Source organism: Vanacampus margaritifer, chromosome 2, assembly GCF_051991255.1.
Source record: "Vanacampus margaritifer isolate UIUO_Vmar chromosome 2, RoL_Vmar_1.0, whole genome shotgun sequence".
NCBI lineage: Eukaryota > Metazoa > Chordata > Actinopteri > Syngnathiformes > Syngnathidae > Vanacampus > Vanacampus margaritifer.
This window is the reverse complement of record NC_135433.1, coordinates 37,908,838-37,928,375: the sequence shown is the minus strand read 5'-3', so window position 1 is coordinate 37,928,375 and position 19,538 is coordinate 37,908,838. Positions and strand designations below refer to the sequence as shown.

The 19,538-nt window shown below is 41.5% G+C and overlaps 1 protein-coding gene across 20 annotated transcripts in view; it reads left to right on the top strand.

Annotated features, from left to right (window-relative positions):
• Nucleotides 1-19,538, top strand: part of ptprfb (protein tyrosine phosphatase receptor type Fb) — a 257,682-nt gene that overhangs the window by 221,577 nt on the left and 16,567 nt on the right. For 14 of the 20 annotated variants that reach the window (XM_077555456.1, XM_077555452.1, XM_077555447.1 and 11 more), the window contains 5 exons: nucleotides 3,904-4,016; nucleotides 7,472-7,504; nucleotides 9,280-9,377; nucleotides 13,435-13,558; nucleotides 13,629-13,804. In XM_077555456.1, coding sequence (XP_077411582.1) covers nucleotides 3,904-4,016; nucleotides 7,472-7,504; nucleotides 9,280-9,377; nucleotides 13,435-13,558; nucleotides 13,629-13,804 — 544 coding nt within the window. The remainder of the gene's footprint in view (nucleotides 1-3,903; nucleotides 4,017-7,471; nucleotides 7,505-9,279; nucleotides 9,378-13,434; nucleotides 13,559-13,628; nucleotides 13,805-19,538) is intronic. The other 6 variants (XM_077555459.1, XM_077555457.1, XM_077555453.1 and 3 more) reach the window with 1 other exon arrangement.

Below are 19,538 nucleotides of genomic sequence, written 5' to 3'. Positions count from 1 at the left end.
CTCACTTCCTGTACATTTTAGGATATGGCTTCCACTAACTTTTTTTGTGTGTCTCGGGGCGGCAATTTTCGTAGCCCTCGGTCAAAAGTGCCGGGATTGGTGCATATTTTTCCACGCTAGGGGGCGCTATATGTTATGATGCTATGGCAACTTCATAATATCAAATTATTCACCGAGCCTGAGGGGTGGGCAAAGTTTGGTGAGTTTTCATAAATGTTTAGGTCCCCAAAAATTAGATAGTTTACCAAGAAGAAGAAGAATTCTTCCAAAAACAAGAGGGACCTCGCAGCAGTAGCTACTCAGGCCCTAATGACATACACTTATTCATTCAGTAAGAAGGCACCATTGCAGAAAATAGTAAAAGCTTTAAAATGTTGCTGCATGCTTTGAATGTGGTGGACAAATATTAAAATTACTATTTCAAATATTACATAGGCACCAGAATCAATAAGCAACACACACTTACCGGTTCAATGGGGAAACACCCTTACTCAAAACAGTAAAAGGTGTGAAATGTTGCTGCATGCTTTTGATGGAGAGTCATCTAGAGAAAAAAAACATTGAATTAAAAATGTGAAAGTTTATATTTACATTCACACCATTATCCAACACAGACAAACGATATACGCTGATCAGTTGAGTAATGAGGCAACCGTATGGGAAATGGTAAAAGCTGTGAAAAGTTACTGCATGCGTTGAATGGAGGGTAGAAATTGTACCATCTGCTCGATAAATATTAATGCAGAATGCAGACATCTAAGATAAATACTATTACGAAACATGAAGACATTCTGCTGCAAGGCACCGTTGCAAAAAAAAAAAAAAAACTGGTGTGAGATGTTGCTGCATGCTTTGAATGAGGCAAAGGTAGCACCATCTTATGGGCAAATATGAAACTAGAAATGTTAAAGCTAACTCATGCACAGTTATCCATAATCAATAAACAACTTCCCTTAGTATATCAGTTCATGAGTAAAAGATGTGAGATGTTGCTGCATGCTTTGAATGATGCAAAAATAGCACCATCTTGTGGACAAATATGAAACTAGAAATATTAAAGCTAACTCATGCACCGTTATCTATAATGAATAAACAACATGCCTTAGTATGAGTAAAATGTGTGAATTGCTGCTTGCATGCTTTGAATAAGTGAAAAGTTGAACCCCAGCAGTCCCAAGTTAAGATTTTAATCTGAAGGATTGCAGTAGTTGGAGATAGATATGGGGTCAAAAATATTTTCCAAAGGTCCGACAAACGCATCATTTCTGAAGGGGCAGCATGACATTTTTAACATTAGGCAGCAGTCTGCTTTGAAATCCAGGTTTAAGCAAGTCACGGAAGGTGTGGGATTTGAGGTTGGTGTGGCTTTACATGCGCATGTTCCACATGTGGTGGCCGTGTTCTTCATCACATTTGTCCTGTCTTCCCGTGCTGTGCTTCATTATCCATCCAGCGTCGGCATGCGACCCCAGCGATCCTTCCCCGCCATATGTGAATATGCCAAGGCAGCGCACGGCTGCAGAATGGCCCATTGTCAAGTAAATGCCAAGCCGGGGGAAAAGTGCCGCAAAAAGAAATGTTCCCGTCTTTGAAGCTGACATTATCCGCAGAGACCCATTCTTCCAGGCAGAAGTCTTAACAAAGGGCTTTTTCTGCCCTCATTAAGAATACCGCTTACTGCACAAACACACACACACACACACTTGACATACTCCAACACACAAGTAGATTCTCACACTCACTTTAGGCATGACATGAATAACCTTATTGAAATGGATGCCATGTTGACTGGAGGCCAGCGCTTAACCCTCCTGTTGCATTTGTTACTCAGGACTGGAAATAATGCTCCAGGGTCACATTGACATGGGACATGTTTAATTATCCAAAAATGTCAGACACCCAAAAATTCCCAATAAACATTGTTTCTATCTCATTAACAGACTTACTAATATTTTTTACTTCTTTTACAATAGGTCCATTTCACCTTTTTTTAAATGAGTCAATCTGACCTACCACATAACATGAGGATTAAATGTCATGTAAATAAATGGGAATCACAGACCAGAACACACATGCACAAGTCGTCAACCGCCTTTCTGGACAGTCTGGCTCTAATAGAGGAAAGACATGCTTGTCTTAGATTATCCGTCACGGTGCTAGTATTAGCCTAAGACCCCGCCGTTTAACGGAACAGGTGGTGCGGGTTCATGCAGCTGTACGTCTTCTCAGCAGAAGGCCTAAAAACCTGCGCTTTATGGGGTGCAGTGAGATGTGAAATTTCCACAGGGTGTCTCCATTTGCAGTCAGAGGGCCCGTTATGTAGGATGCGTGTGCGCATGTCAACAGATGCTGGCCGTCTGAACTTTACAATACATTCGGCCTGTCCACCTGATGGACGAAGTTACGGTCGACTAAGCCGAGCGAGGCCGAGCCCACGTTAAGGTTCGCCAGGCGAGACAGGTGCTGCAAAACCGGTCTCAATTATCCGGTGTTGTGCCACACAGCTGATGAGCTAATTACAGCAACCGCCTGTTTCCCTCTCACTCCGGAAAGACTGTAAACACAACGTGTTGTTGGCACACACGTATACACACAACTGTGAAAATCACACATATGCACATGTACGCTTGCCCACACAGCAGCTGTCCTATATCCAAACCCAGCTTAGACCACTCCAGGAAAATGATGGTGTTTCTATTGCCTTAATTGTGAGACTAATGAGGTTAATGTCTCTCTTTTCTCACGTTGTATCAAGTCATCATCAAAAAAAGTAGCTAGCTTTGCTTTTAACGTTAGCTAACCTCAGTTGGCCTTCCGTAGCCATAGTGTGGTCCAACCAGGAAGTTCAGTTAAGAATACCATCATACCTGGAAGTTCAGCCAAATCTATTCAGAATCATCCGAAAGCCATCATTCCAGGAAGTTCAAGACTGATCTATCCAATCAAGTCCAAAAGTAGCTAGCTATGCTATTAACCCTAACCTCAGTTGACCTTCCAGAAATTGCAGTCATACCATGATCCAACCAGGAAGTTCAGTTATGAACAGGATCATAGCAGGAAGTTCAGCCAAACCATCACCTATTTAAAATAATCCAAAAGCCTCATTCCAGGAAGTTAAAGACTGATCTATCTAATAAAGTCCATTGAAATGCTATCCAACAATAAAAAATTTGGTAAAAATGTATCATTCGGCCATGAGCTGATCCTTCCAGGTAGTCCAGTGAAACTTGGATCAATCCAGGAAGTGCGGTCAAGTTAAGGTCAATACAGAATTTTGTCAGAAACTAAAACATCTTGAAAGTTAAGTCAAGAACTGATCCGTCTGGGAGATTCAACCAAACACAGATCCAATCAAGAAGTTCAGTCACAAATGGATCCTTCGAAGACGTTTCTGCCAAGAACCATTTGTTCCAGGTTGTTCAGCTAAACCGTGATCAATCCAGGAAGTTCAGTCACTAAGAGGTCACTTCAGATTTCCAGTCAGAGAACAAAGCACGTTTAGTGACGAGATGATCCATCTGTTAGGCTAAATCAATCATACTAGAAGTTCAGTCAAATTCAGACAAGACTGATGATTCCAGAAATTCAATCTCTCCCGGAGGTTTCATCAAACAGTGAAGCTGTCTGGGTAATTTATTCAAGAATATATCATTATAATAATGCTTATTATTGTTGTTACTTAGGTTTATAGATCCTTCTAATTGTCAAACATCTCCCCATCAAGGTATTTTAAGTTAAGAAGGGACCCCCGAGGAAGTTGCCTAACTCTGTTTTGTAAGCATTGCAAAGAGAAATAATCTGTGTCACTCTCAACCATCTCATCATTTCCACTTAAGTAGATGAACGTCTGCCTAGCAGTGGGACGCCCCTTTGATGCAGTGTTGTTGTTGTTTGTCTCCCCAGGAAGCGAGCGTCGCCCCTGCCCAAGGACGAGCACTCGGGTGGAGTGAAAGACTCCCTGCTGGCCAACTCGTCCGACCCCGTGGAGATGAGACGACTCAACTACCAGACGCCAGGTAGGAAACAGCATTCCAAGCCCGCTTTTCAGCCGTTGCGCATGTCGTCGACATATGGTTGCATTCGCGCCGCCCCCGCAGGTGTGGATGTGTCAACTCTGGGTTTTTGTTTAATCAGTCAGTGGATCCTTGCAATTAAATAAGTAGTCCAGATTTTGTAATCACTACATCAATAAAACATGATTGGATGTCATTTCTATTCATTCACTATATGACATGACAAAAATATTTCCCTGGTCCGTGCAGCATTCACACTTGAGCTGAAATGAACGGGCCGCATCACAGCTTACTTGGTCTTGGTCCATTTATTTGGCGTGCACTATAATGGTGATGATGAGTTATGGTTCATGTTATCTGATCCGAATCAGTTGATGAATTTGTGAATAGTGTCCATGTGGGGCTTGGTTCTGTCTGTGTAAGCACAGTAAAATTTGTGCAGCAAATTAATTTGCTTCTCTCATCAGTCACTTGAACGTCAATTGGAAGTAGCTTTGCTATATAGACTCCTAGTAAGTGATAAGTGAATAACGTAGCATAAATAAACGGGAAAAAAAGGTGCAAAAGCGGTGTTTGTTGGCAACTAAAACAAACTGGCAAATTGCCGAGTGCTCTTAATAAGCAAGACTTGTTTGTGTCATGAAGAGACGATGTGCTTTAATCAGACGTGTATATAAAGATGCTTATGGCTAATTTGATCAACTTGAGATGTGTAAATCAAGACCCTAACAAATGATGTCACTTTTCATGAGTGGAGAAGCATACCAATAACACCTTGCTTGTCCGGTTACCTGCCGATGTTATCGTTAAGTTTGTTGCCACTAGAAGGTGGCAACTTGGAGTCGTCAGTTTACGGCGACATTCTGTTCCTTCGACAGCACTTAAGTCTGAGATTAAGAGTCAAAATTCGCTGTGGTTAAAAACTGCCTATGCTAGCGCAGTAGTAAATTTGAATGAACTTTACAAGAAACATTTTATTTAAAACAAACATTAAAAAAAAATAAAACTGGCATTGTGGGTAAGGCTTGAGACCGGGAAAACTTCTCCTTGAGTCAGTCCTTTTTGAAACTGACACAATCTCGTCACGGTTACCGACTCGCTTTAGAAATACATGACATATATACAAGCCAGTCTTTTTTTTTCCCTTTGTAGCCTTTTTCGACGAACATAACTAAGACTTAAACAGGTCACTTGTAGCGGCGGCACAGTGGATGACTGGTTAGCACGTCCGCCTCCCAGTGCAGAGGACGTGAGATCAAGTTCTGGCTTCGGCCCACCTGGGTGGAGTTTGCATGTTCTTCCCGTGCTTGCGTGGGTTTTTTCCGGGTACTCCGATTTCCTCCCACATTCCAAAGACATGCATGGCAGGTTCATTGAACACTCCAAAGTGTCCCTGGTTGTGATTGTGAGTGTGGATGTTTGTTTGTCTGTGTGTGCCCTGCGATTGGCTGGCAACCAGTTCAGGGCGTACCCCGCCTACTGCCCAAAGCCAGCTGGGATAGGCTCCAGCGCCCCCCCGCGACCCTTGTGAGGACAAGCGGTTAAGAAAAGGGATGGATGGATGGACTGTCGCTATCTGTGCAGATTGTAGCAGACTGAGGTCAAATGGTGGTCTCGAAATGGTTCACCCCACAGCAACAGTAACTAAAAGCATTGTATCCGGAGTCAGCCAGGAAATACTCTTTCATTCAGTCCTCTTTGAAAGCAACACAATCCTATCACGGTTGCTGAGTCATAGCTTCGGAAATTTTTCAATTGCAAGCCTCTTTTCTTTTCCTCTTTCTGAGAAGCAAAACTGAGACTTAAACGGAGCGTTTCCAGCTCCGTCACTGTCGCTGCACAGTAGCCGAGTGGGGAGGGTTTAGTTGAGGTGTCCGACCTCAGCCTCCTCCTTCCTTTCTCCTCCACCCCTCCATGCCTCCCTCGCCGCCCCCAGCCCTCCCTTGCCATCAGCTGCTTTCATCCCCCCCAACTGGTAATGAGTCGTGCTGCCTCTGATGTCAAGGTGAGGTAGGTGGAGGGAACAATGGAGCTGAGAGAAAATGTCAACCCAGGCACAGACACGCACACATGCGCGCGCGCGCGCGTGCGTGTGTACATTCCTTCTCACAGGTTACTAGAGACCACATTGACATACACACACACACACACAGCCTCTTTGAACCCCTGCAGAGGAATTAAGCAGCGCTGGCGCTCTAAAGAATCCCTTTTCTCCCCTCCTCCCACTCCACCTCTCGTTCCCTTTTGTCTTCCATTTTCCCTCCTGTTGGATAATCTTCCTCCTCTTTTTCTTCTCGCGCACTCTGACGCCTCTTCCTTTCCCGGACTGTCAACATTCATCTCCGTCTTTTCCCGCTTCGTCTCGACAGCCGTTTATTATCAAATTTTCCAAGCTGTGCGAGTCTTCAGCCGCCATTTCTTGCTCTCTTTGACTTGATTGTCCCACAGCAGGCGCACGTTCCTGCTTTGATTGTAATTGTTGTTAAGTGCTCCGGCAACAAGTCACTTTGTTACAACATACAGTGGATATAAAAAGTCAATGCACCCCTGTTCAAATATCATTTTTTTGTGGTAATCATTCCAAACCTTTTTCCGCCATTATTGTGACATATAACCTGTTGCTACTCAATTGAAAAAAAATGAAATATTTTTAATAGATCATGTGGTTGCATAAGTGTGCACAACCTTATATAACTTGATATGTGGGTATATTCAGCATTGATCACAATGTGTATTTAATGCCTTGGAAATTATTTGTAACTAGGGCTGGGTTTAAAAAAATGGATTTATCGATATCAAATTGATATTCCTTTCCATAGCCCAATATCGATTCATAAAAGCATATATCGATACTTTAAAATATGGCTACCAAATGCAAATGTACTCTTCTGTTATTTAGAGTAACCCAAGAGGAGCCCAGTGTTTTTGCCACTTTATTTACATAGTGCTGTGGTTGTAATTATTATTTATTGTTTTGATCAGGTCATGTTCAGTAAAATTGACATGATTAATGTAACTGCATTGGATTAAAATTGAAATGTATATATTCATATATATTTTTTCATACTAACGCACCAAGTATAAATAAGAAGGTTCTATTTGCGGCATTGATACTTCTGAGAATGTCTTCTATATAAAAGTAAAATTGGTACTGCATGAAATCCTTAACTGAATCGAAAATGAACCGTGAATCGAATTGAATCGGGCCCTTCTGAATCGAATCAAATCGATTTTGGAAATCTGAATCGATACCCAGCCCTATTTGTAACCAAGCATTCCACTAGCAATGATGTCCACTAGCCAGAGGCTGAGCTTCACTGTGTTTGTTTACAGAGTAAATATGTGGCTGGCGGTCCAAACCAGCAAATACGGATACATGTGTAGTTCGTTACCTATTTAGCAATTCTTCTTCTTCCTTCTTTTCTTCCTTCCTCCATGACTCTCCTTTTTTTCCACAGGTCCCAGCTCTCACCGCAGCCCCAACACGCCAAGTTAGTCTGCTATGTCGCCCTAAGCCCCGCCCTCCGCCACAGCAGTACAGTTCACTTCGGTAAAATTCTACGGCCCGTGTTTTTGCCCCTATTTATTCACCCGAATTGGTAATTCACTGTCAAACAATCAACTCGTGGCCTTGGAGAGTTCGGAACTGTACTGCTTGGTGGTAACAGCTGTTAATTGTGTTTCTCATTCAATCCCATTCAATGTCCACCACATCACAAACCCACCAGTCTTGCACTCCACGGAAGCAGCGGACTTCACAGATTGACGAGCATACACGTGTTCTACATAAACTCAGCTATTTTCCGTCTTTACTCTCCATTTCATCCGTACCGTGGCTGTAAAGTACTCGTCTGGCAGCGGAGAGGCTAATGTTAAATTGCTGCTTTTAATTGGCTTCATTGCTCGGGTGTCGTGGCGTGGAGAGGTCTCAGTTAGCAGTCAATGTGCTTTGGGCGGCTCGGCGCTTTGAGTACAAAAAAAACGTTTCAAACGAGTTAGCAAGTTGGATGGACTGCAAAAATGTATTACTAGCCTTGGCGTCTGCTAGTCAGAGGCTGAGCTGCTCTGTATTTGTTTACCGATTAAACGTGTTACAGAAGGGGGGCAAATCAATGCGGGTCCCGGCGGAGTGGCCTATTTTGTTTCCTCTGGTAATGAAAATATACCAGAGCAAGCATGCGATCAGATAACACTGCTTTTAATCAAGCAGCATGTGTCTCATCTCGTGAGGTTATTTTTACACTAACAATTACATTCAAACAATTGTATGTTTGTGATCTTTTGTGGCTCGGTCAACAACAGCTGCCGAGTCAGAAAACATTGTGATTTGGTGAAGCAGCATGTGGCTCATCACTGAAGATGATTTTGTACCACTTGTGTCTAGAAACAATTCATTGTTTTTGATCACGAGGTGGCTCCAGCTTAAAAGTATGTGGGGGGGAAATACCAATGGGATCAGATCATCCTGTCTTTGGTGAAGCAGGATGAGGCTCATCACCCGGTCTAATTTTGCACACTTGTAATTGTAAACAATTTTATGTTTGTGATCGTGAGGCAGCTTCGCAAAGGTGGGAACAGCGTCCGACATGCAGACCAAAGAACTTGTGTACCGCACTTCATCTCATGCTGTTGATTATTGTGCAACCGAGCATCTTGAATGTTTCTTTGAGTGTTGTGAAGGTGACATAAAAGATGGATGATGAACCCCACGCCGTGTTTGTGATCTCACTGGTTCGCGGCTATGTGTTTTAAGCCAAGATCAAAGGCACATGGGGGAATTTGCGCTAACAGATTAGCAATAAATCGCCCCAATAACTCTAGAAAGCAGCAAGAGCGGATGGGGGTGGGGGGGTTGCGATGGTGAATCGGCGCGGTTGTTTGAAAGTAATCCAGGCCAGGCGCTCCAGGCTGTTCCAAAGGATGCTCTATTGTAAGAAAAGATATTTTCAAAGAAATGAGTTCTGGCGGGTGACCAGTCACTTCCCCCCCCCCCCCCTGCTTCCTGTGAAATAAGAGTGTGACTGATCCGTTGTGACTTGCGGGGTTCTCACTCGCTCGCATTTTCTCTCCGGAGCCGCGTTTGCTTCGTAGCCCTCACAGAAGCATGCCTCACACCCCACAGTCACTTGTGCGCACCCACCTGTGTCCTCGCTCGCCATCTATCGTCACACGACGCATCAACGCCACCTCATGGTCCCACCCCATCTTGTGGCATTCAGCCACATCACACGTTCTTACCTTTTTTTTGTCTCCTTTCTTCTTTTAGGGATGCGAGAGCACCCGCCCATTCCTGTCGCCAGCCTGGCCGACCACATCGAGCACCTCAAGGCCAATGACGGCCTGCGCTTCTCCCAGGAGTATGAGGTAAGATCAATGCGCTGTTGTCCTTTCCGTGTGCAGTTAACCCCGGCAATGCATGAGGGATCGAGCCCGTACCCTGTTGGGAACAGTGAAAATTCACAAGTAATTGACTCCACCACCCTGACGTAGTTGTCTATGCCGCACAATGGCGGCAAAGCACTTAAAACAAACTGTTTGAATTGATCAGAGGCGGGTATTTTACATATTTTTGCTGGTCTGTCATTCATCACCTTTCTGTCATGGTCAGTCCGCCATTTTTTTCAAGCCAAACCAATATCTCGTTTAGCGCCAAAAACGTTTAATGACGTATAGTCAAATCCAAATGAATGCCGCCAAAAACGTTAATTGGCGTTTACTGTTTTGTTTCCTCAATGGGTAGGGTAACATCCGCGCAGCGCTGCCTTGTATATTGGGGTTGTAAAATTTTAAAACACCCACTAATAATGGCCAGCAGATGGCAGCATTGTATCTCTTTTCAATGGTCTCCCGGTAATATGGACAATATGGACTATACAATGAAATAGAAAAGTTTTCAAGGATGACGCGAATGATCAAAGACTTTGTCACATTAAATCTAATTCACAGAGCATCACTAAATAAAAAAAATCTTAGTGTCAAAGTCACTGTTGTGCAGAAAATGTATCTTTTCACAAAAAGCTTCTTTATCTTTATATTTAAAATTTTCGCTCAATGTCACTCAAATTACCTATTTTCAAATGGTGATTACTAAAGAATGGAACGCGATCTTTCATTTTACGTAGTGACAGCACACAATATTCAGTTTGCCTTGAAAGATGAGTTAAAATGCTCGAAATCAGCTGGCGCTGCCGGGGTTGTTTTTTGGATGACGTGTGGCAGTAAAAGAGTTAAGAAATTTAATTTTCCCACGCTTAGGTCGTCACTTCGTCACCACTATTTTAGCACCGAACGACAAAGGTGGGCATTCATACACGTTATATTTACAATCATCTCCTTGACATTAAATAAACAAAATATAACAAATTGTGTTACCCTCTGGAAAACGAATCCAAAATTCCATTACAAAACAACACTGACCCCTGTACAAACAGGAAGTAATTGTGTGACCCAAACTGGAAGTAATTGTTTACAAAATATTCTTGAAATCAATCGTTTCACCCAGATTTAACAGAATCACTCACTATATCCCTTAAAAATCCCAGATCCCATCAAAAATCTGCAAATAAATACACATCCATAAACTATTAGACTCAAATATTGTAGATTTGTGGTGTTGTAAATGACAAATTGAAGTGACATAATCTAAAAACAAACTTTCATCGATTTCTTCGATAAGGTGCATTCAATGACCAACAAAAAAATAGGACATCTTAGACACAAATGGAAATAACACCATCAATGGAGTAAACCTGCCAACAATAATAAGATGCCACAAGATGGCGTCAAAGTAATACTTACGCAATAGGGGAACATTTTCAGCAAATTATGGGTAATAGGTTTCAAATTCACAATTATGCAAAGGTTCAGTTCATCCCTCTAACACCAACCACAACCTCCTGCTTTCAAGCACGTTTCCAGGTTTGTGCCACTTTGATCCCATCCCGGCGCAGTTTAATTACATTAAAAGCCGCTGCGTACTGTTTATTTTTCTTTTATTGTACACAAGACTAGCAGGTGGTAACGACGCAAAGGCAATCGGCGCACGTCTGGATGCTCGCATCTCGTGATGCAATTTGGCAAGGGATTACCTCTCGTCTTGGATAAAAAGAAGCAAGGCAAATTAGCATTTAAAGTGACACATTGCTTTGGAGAGCAGGGAGATTTCCCCGTGACCGTGTACAGAAAAATATCAGGGTGATGCTTTTTTGTTTAAAACAGTCTGTTTCAAGTACACCTAATTGACAGGTCGGATTAATTGAAGGATGGTAGGCGATTCTCCCCGCCCGGCACAAATTTGGAAATTACACATTTCCAATAAACAAAATGACTATTCCAGTGTTAAAAAACAAAACAAAACAGTAAGTACAAACCAAATTTGGAGGCATTGAATGACATACTAGTAGAGGTACCAGTGGTCGTACTATATGTAAATAAATACTGAGGTCTCAATCCATGCGCATCCAAACCGGCACGTTGCCCTCGCAGCATGTTCGTGTAAACGACCCGGGGCTGGCCAGGAAGCGGCCCCGCTACGACGGCCGGCAGCCGGGCCGGCTCTGGCGCTGACGAGCGATAGGAAACGAGAGATAGACCACCCTGGTGGCCCGGCAGATGGTGCGCCAGCCCGCGCGCCACACGACATCGCTCGTGGTGCTTTGTCACCACGACCCTCTGCTCGCCGTTTAGGGCAATTTTCCCTGAAAATGGATCAGAAGAAAACAAGTGTCACTTGTGGTTTTATGCCTAACGTTTGTGGAGGCATTGATGAGAATATTGATTTTTGTCTAATTGAGGCATGTACACAAACACGTAAACACACACACTATATCTATTATCTGTACTGTGAATACTCAAATCTAGCCAAAGTCAGAACGTAGAGGCAGACGTGCTGCCAAACACTATTAATTTACCTAATCTCTGATCCCAAGATCCATGCAGTCCAAATCGCCACTCCCGTTGCCCCCCGACCCTTTTTTAAAAAAAATATATATATTTTTTTTTTTGAAGCGTCATTTGTCTCGAGGCGACATCAGACCGCATACATATTGATCGGCCGGGGATGTGCGACGACGTCCTATCCCGCGTGTCGATAATGTCACCAGCTCCAATGTTATTTGCTATTGATCGTCCGCCAGCGGCTGTGCTGCAGAAGCGCCTTCGTTAATTTCTCCCACCGGAACCTCGCACCTGGCAAACAAGCAAAATGCCCACGCATACTTAAGTCACCGTTTGGTCTCAGTTATTTGATTATTGTTATTTCAGAGTGGAGCAGAACTGTAATGGATTAAAGTATGGAAGAGCACTGTTGTCTTTTCAACTCCTTTTAGCTTGGGTTAAATTTGAAAACTTACAATAAAAAAAGAATATATGGCAATATTTATATGAATACAATAATCCCTCTGCTAACCTTTTTTTGTGTTCTTTTTAAGTATACTTTATATGTCTATATTCAAAACCTCACTGTTATGATGTGTGTCAATTTGACCCAATGGGAATAATATAAACATTTAATAAATATGAATAAAATATGTACAGTATATATTTTTCCAGTATGAAAGTTCTACGTGCTTTGTAAGTGCAAACAATGTCCCAAAAAAAAAAAAAAAAGTCACATACATTTTTCAATGAGTCATCCCCCTTGAAACCGTGATGCGTTAGAGGTCATCCGCTAAGTATTGATTGAAATGGTGAGCAGTAGAGTATTTTATTTTTTTTTTTAGCCCTGACACCTTAAAATTCCCGGGTCAAATTGACCTAAGCGGATGTAAAGTAGTCACAATACAGGATTTCTGTTCTAGTATTTGCAATGTAGTCGTATTTTTTTTCAATGTACGCTCTTAAATTGGTTTAATATGTCATGTGAAAGTCTTGACCTCCCTAACCCTTCTCAAAATGACCCATTGTTACCTTGTTTGTTTTTTTGTGTGTGTCTTGAGTATGATTATACTGTATATTGAAATGGCAGTTAATTTAGTTAATACAGTAATGAGAATTAAACAATATTTATTGATGTTATTTGTTTAGGTTGATACTTCTGAATAATAAAAATCTCCCAGGTCAAATGAACATACTGAAGGAGCATAATTGCTTTTCCTGAGAAACTAAAAGAAAATAATTTTCGGACTCTTTTGATTTAATTGCTGGTCAAATTGACCCATTGGTGGGGGGAAACAATCTGTAGTGTTTTTAAAAGTGTAATCAACCAACCAGAATTATTGATTGAAATGCTCAGTAATGGAGTAAAATAAATGTGGTGACCAAGGAGGATTATTGCTTTTCTTGAGAAACCAAGATAACTGGAGGGTTGTAAAGCTGGAACTCATCTTGACAATCTTATCTCACTGTATTGATGTTGTCTCATATTTTGTGCCGCCCCCTACTGACAATCCAATGCCAATGCTTGACATTCCTCCCTCCCCAGTCCATCGATCCGGGCCAACAGTTCACCTGGGAGAACTCAAACATGGAAGTAAACAAGCCAAAGAACCGCTACGCCAACGTCATCGCCTACGACCACTCCAGGGTGGTGCTCACCTCCGTCGATGGTAAGAGTAAAAACGCCACACGAAACAGCGACTGGAAAAATACAGACTGAAACCTTCTTTTGCTTCCTAGCGGTGCCAGGTAGCGACTACATCAACGCCAACTACATCGACGGCTACCGGAAGCAGAACGCCTACATCGCCACGCAGGGACCGCTGCCCGAGACACTCAGCGATTTCTGGAGAATGGTGTGGGAGCAGCGCTCCAGCACTATTGTCATGATGACACGACTGGAGGAAAAGTCCAGGGTGAGGATGGCCTGCAACCTAATGTCAAACATTCAGAGGAAAAAGATTGGGAAAAGAATCTAAAAATAATAAAAAGAAAAAAAGTTGGTGACAAAATATTGGAAAGTGATTACTAATATCAGACCCCAGGAAATACCAAAATAATGAGAATTATGATATGGAAAAATTCACAAATATTGGTTAAATAAATAAACAAAATATTAAAATATTAGATGGGTGGGGAAAAATCTAAAATATTACCAAAACAGTAAAAATTAATCTAAATAAATGGGGGGGGGGTAGCTATTAGGTCAAAACATTTCAAAATTATATTGTAAATATGACCATATAATACTAGAAAATAATACAACAGATGAATAATATTAAATAAAAATGCACAAATATTCTGAAAATGTTTACGTTTGATTAAAAATAGAACATAAACTGTCACACTACCAGCAGGATGTTATTAAAACAAATGAAAGCAAAAACGTAATAAAACACTTAGAAATGTTGCCGTGTCTGAAAAGTTGGTAGTATCGCATAATCCTGCTTAATAAAAAAAAATAAAAAAAGGCATTGAACATTTTATAACCTCTTAATGAAAAGCTCAATTGTCAGATGATCCCTGCAATATACACACACCAGCAGTGGCTTGTGCATGCAGACCTTCCTTTATTTGCCGCCTGCTTGTGCTCAGCTGGATTTGTCAGCCTGATCAAAGTCAGTTTGCAGACGCCATCTTTCCCAAAGTTTCTCTAAATCTGTACCTGTCTGCCGGACGGATTTCCATAATAATGAGAATTACATTCTTCATTCATTACCACTACACACACATAATACTAATATGTTTTTGCAGCCACCGTCGACTTTGCGGCTGGTGTTTATGTTCCCTGCCTGCGTTTGGCCCTTGAGACGACGGGAGGAAGGAAAAAAAAAAAAAACTTTTAAGTTGAAGTTAAGAGGATTGTCACCCAACATTTGCCCGCTTCTAAAAATACAGCCAAACTATAAAACACACCCCTAAAAATAATGTTGGGAAAGTTTTTTCAAAATATAACCTTCACATAACAATCAGTTACAAGTTACAAGGAAGCCTTGAAGGAAGGAAATATAATTACCCGCTGTTCTGTTCCATCCATCAGCATAAATACAAATACAGCGAACGCCTTTGTCAGGTAAGCACTCGACAGCAACATAACATCGTATGTTTTAATTTAGCCGCTCCCGGGGCCATCAGTCATTTAGGCAAATTGGCCGACATGCTTTTGAAAGCGGAGCTCACTCCGTCATACATAAGCGTGTGTTTATTGTGCGTTCAATCACAACACGTGCAAATCTCACCTTGCCACTGAATTAAGACCACCGTGCACAGGAAGTGTAATGTAAAGTCAATTTGTCGTCATCGTAAAACCTTTATTAGCAGTACAGGCAATGTTTAAAGTGTGACTAACAAGTTGTTAATTTGAGTCATCATTTTAACATTACTTGCTGTCACACAGCTGTAAAGAGAAGTTGGGGAACAATTTCACCTCCTATTATAATTATATATTAATTTATCAATTATGGGAATTTCGTTGAACATTCTTTCACCATAAATAACATTTCTTTGCACAAATATTGGATGCAAAATATCTTTGGGGAAAACAAAAAGAATACTGAAATTGTTCATAATAATGCAAAACTTCTTATTTTCCTTTGGGCTTTTCCCTTCAGGGGTCGCCACAGCGAATCAGTTGCCTCCATCTAACCCTTGTCCTCTGCTCTCACACCAATTCTTTAACTACATCCATAAACCTCCTCTTTGGTCTTCCTCTAGACCTTCTGTCTGGCATTTGGAAACTCAGCATCCTTCTGCCAATATGCTCACTATCTCTCCTCTGGACAAGTCCAAACCATCTCAGTCTGGCCTCTCTGACTTGATCTCCAAAGCCTCTAACATGTGCTGTCCCTCTGATGTACTCATTCCTTATTCTATTCATCCTGGTAACTCCAAAAGAGAACCTCAGCATCTTCATCTCTGCCACCTCCAGCTCTGCCTCCTGTCTTTTCCTCAGTGGCACTGTCTCCAGACCAAACCACATCGCTGGTCTCACCACAGTTTTATAATCCTTTCCTTTTATTTGAGCTGAAACTCTTCTATCACACCTGACACTTTTCTCCACCCGTTCCAGCCTTCCTACACACGCTTCATCACCTCTTTTCCACACTCTCCATTGCTCTGGACTGTTGACCCTAAATACTTAAACTCCTCCACCTTCTTGATCTCTTCTCCCTGTAGCCTCACTCTTCCACTTGGGTCCGTCCCATTCACACACAGATACTCTTGCTACGGCTAACCTTCTTTCCCCTCCTTTCCATTGCAAACCTCCACGCCTCTAGCTTCTCCTCCACCTGTTCCCTGCTCTCACTACAGATCACAATGTCATCTGCAAACATCATAGTCCATGGGGATTCCTGTCTAACCTCATCTGTTATCCTGTCCATTATTATAGCAAACAAGAAGGGGCTCAGAGCCAATCCCTGATGTAGTCCCGCCTCCACTTTGAACTCCTCCGTCACACCTACAGCACACCTCACCACTGTCTTACAGTCCTCATACATTTTCTGCACCACTTGAACATACTTCTCTGCTATTCCAGACTTCCTCATACAAAACCACAGTTCCTCTCTGGGCACCCTGTCGTAAGCTTTTTCCAGATCTACAAAGCAACAATTCAGCTCCTTCTGACCTCCCCTGTACTTCTCTATCAACATCCTCAAAGCAAATACTGCATCTGCGGTACTTTTTTTGGGCATGAAACCATACTGCTGCTCACAAATGTTCACCTCTGCCCTCAGTCTAGCTTCAACTACTCTTTCCCATAGCTTCATTGTGTGGCTCATTAGCATTATTCCTCTGTAGTTGCCACAACTCTGCACATCTCCCTTGTTCTTGAAAATGGGCACCAGCACACTTGTCCTCCATTCCTCATTCATTTTCTCACCATCTAAGATCCTGTTGAACAACCCAGTCAGAAATTCTACTGCTACCTCTCCTAGACACTTCCATACCTCCACAGGTATATCATCAGGACCAAGTGCCTTTCCACACTTCTTCCTTTTCAATGCCCTTCTCACTTCATCCTTACTAATCTTTGCTACTTCCTGGTCCACAACAGTCACCACTTCTACTCTTCGTTCTCTCTCATTTGCCTGATTCATCAACTATAATAATATAATAATAATACAAAACTATTAGATGAAAAATGCACACAAAAATTAGATGAAAAATATTAGATTCAAAATTAGAAATTGACAAATAGCTGGAGAAATGCAAAAGTATAAGACCCCCCAAAAATACTGAACATATTACACAAAATTATGAGTTAAGGCACACAAAAATAATTGAGAAAAATACAAAAATATTAGACAACACGAAAAAATATTAGACCAAAAAAGCAAATATTAGATGTAAAATATTAGACAACTATGCAAAACTATTAGATGAAACATCTAAAAAATATTATAAGTAGAAAAAAATGTTCAATGAAAAATACAAACCTATTACATGAAAATTGTTAGCCAAAAAAATACAAACATATTGGACCAAAAATACAGGATTATTAGAAATACAAAAATTACCCCAAAAATCCCCTCCCCCTCAAAAAAAAAGTAAAGATAAATACTAAAAAATCTGAATAAATACAAAAATACCAGATTTGAAAATAATTTGACAAAATATACAAACATGCAAGTGAAATAATGCATAAATAGTCAAAATCATCACACCTTTTTGCCATCACGGAGAGATGAAAGTCTAAGAAAAACCAAAGCACTTCCATTTACATTTTGTAGCTATGTCTACTATGAATAGATTGACAAAAAAGTCAAGAACCCATACTCAAAGACACAGGAAGCCAGCCGATTTGGTTTGAAGTGGCCATTTGGATGTCCTTTTAAAAACAAACAGACCAGTTTCAACTCAGCAATTTGAAATTTGATATGTGTGTTTATCCTGAGTAGCCCCACAACGAATCTCTCGAGGTCTGTCACTTTGCCTTGAAGCAGCCATTTAGGGTCATTTTCGGCCATTTCCCAAAGCCATTCTGTTGTGATGCAGTAGATGGGAGGTGTGCACAGGCCAGTGTGAGATTTGGGGAGTGAGGTTCAAAGCGAAAGCAGGTCATACTAAAACCTGCTGTGTGTGGGGGTGCGTGTGTGCGCGTGCGTGCGTGCTGGATAACATTGCCCGCCCACTCCCACACAGAGAGATTCTCATTCCAGGCCTGACTGCTAATCCATATGTTTGCACTGCAAGCAGGTCCCATCACTCAATGCTGTAATGCAAGCTGCCAGCGGCCGGGAAATGAAATCATTGGAGAGTTTCTGATTTTACTGCATTTTGTTTGTCTATTTGTGGCATAAACCACAAGAGACGGACTGGCCTTCCAAATGTCAGCTCTGCGCAGCTCTGTATTAATATGGCTGACCTACTGATTGCTTCCCTCCCGGGTTAACCTGGTCGATAGCTGGAGTTGCAGAAGTTGAAGTGTTCCCTGGCTCTGACTTGGTTCAGCTGCAGTTAGAGTTTACAAAGTGGACAAAACTCGGTGCATAAACCACTAAATAAGCAAAGCGTGTTCATTCTGGTTATAGTTGAAATTTGGTAAGCTTTGTGTGTGCATTTAATATAGCACACCCTGGATTATTTTTTTTTATTCAATTCAGCCTCAGAAACCAATTCGAGTCAACGTCATGAAATTTTGATCGCCACGTCTATAATAAAAAGGTCACCAAGTCTCAAGAAGGGATGCCTGAAAACAAACACAATTTTGTGGAAAATGTATATTTGGTGGAATATATTTGAAAATCTACAAGCTAATTTCACTTTGCAACACAAAATTTAGTAGGTTTGTCTACCATGAGTTACATAAACAAAAATGTCTCAAGAACCCATGTCGGAAAACATACGGAAGTCTGCCATTTTGGTTTGAAGCAGCCATGTTAGCGTCATTTTGGCGAGAATGTTCTTTTGGTTAGCATCCCTTGGAATATTTTGGAAATTCAGCCCCAGAAGCCAGTTTCACTTGGCAACATGAAATTTGTTCGGTGTGTCGACTATGAGTACATCCAGAAAAATGTCTCAAGAGCCCATGCCAGAAAAGACACAGAATGATGCCATTTTATTTTGAAGAAGCTGTATTTTGGGAGAAAATTACATAATGGAACATTCCTAAAATATAGCCGTTGAAGCCAGTTTCAGTTAGAGTTATTAAATACAAAGGAAGTCTACAATTTTGGTTAGAGTCTTTCAAAAATTAGCTTAGAAATTTTGTCCAATTGGAACTGCATTGAAACCTTGTAAAGTCCACAGATGAACCACATTTACTTGAGAGGAATTTGTCATTGCGAAATCTGATGACTCAGCATAACACACAAAGCTCTAATAAATGTGCTCCACAATGTCAAAGCCGAACCAAACCAAAACAAATTATGTAAAAGATAAAAGAAGAAAAAAAAGTGCCAATTGTTGCTCATTGGAAACCTTCAAAAGTGTGTATAATTACTGCTTCTAATCATATGACCAAAGACAAATATCACATTTGTCAACACAAACAAGTCAGTCCACCCATCCATCCATTTCTATAGATATTATGGTCAGGCGCGGGCTGGAGTCTATCTCAGTTGAATTTGCACCCTGGACTGGTTACAAACAAGCATTCACACTCGTATTCACACCTACGGAGTTTTTTTGGGACGTGTGAGGACGGAG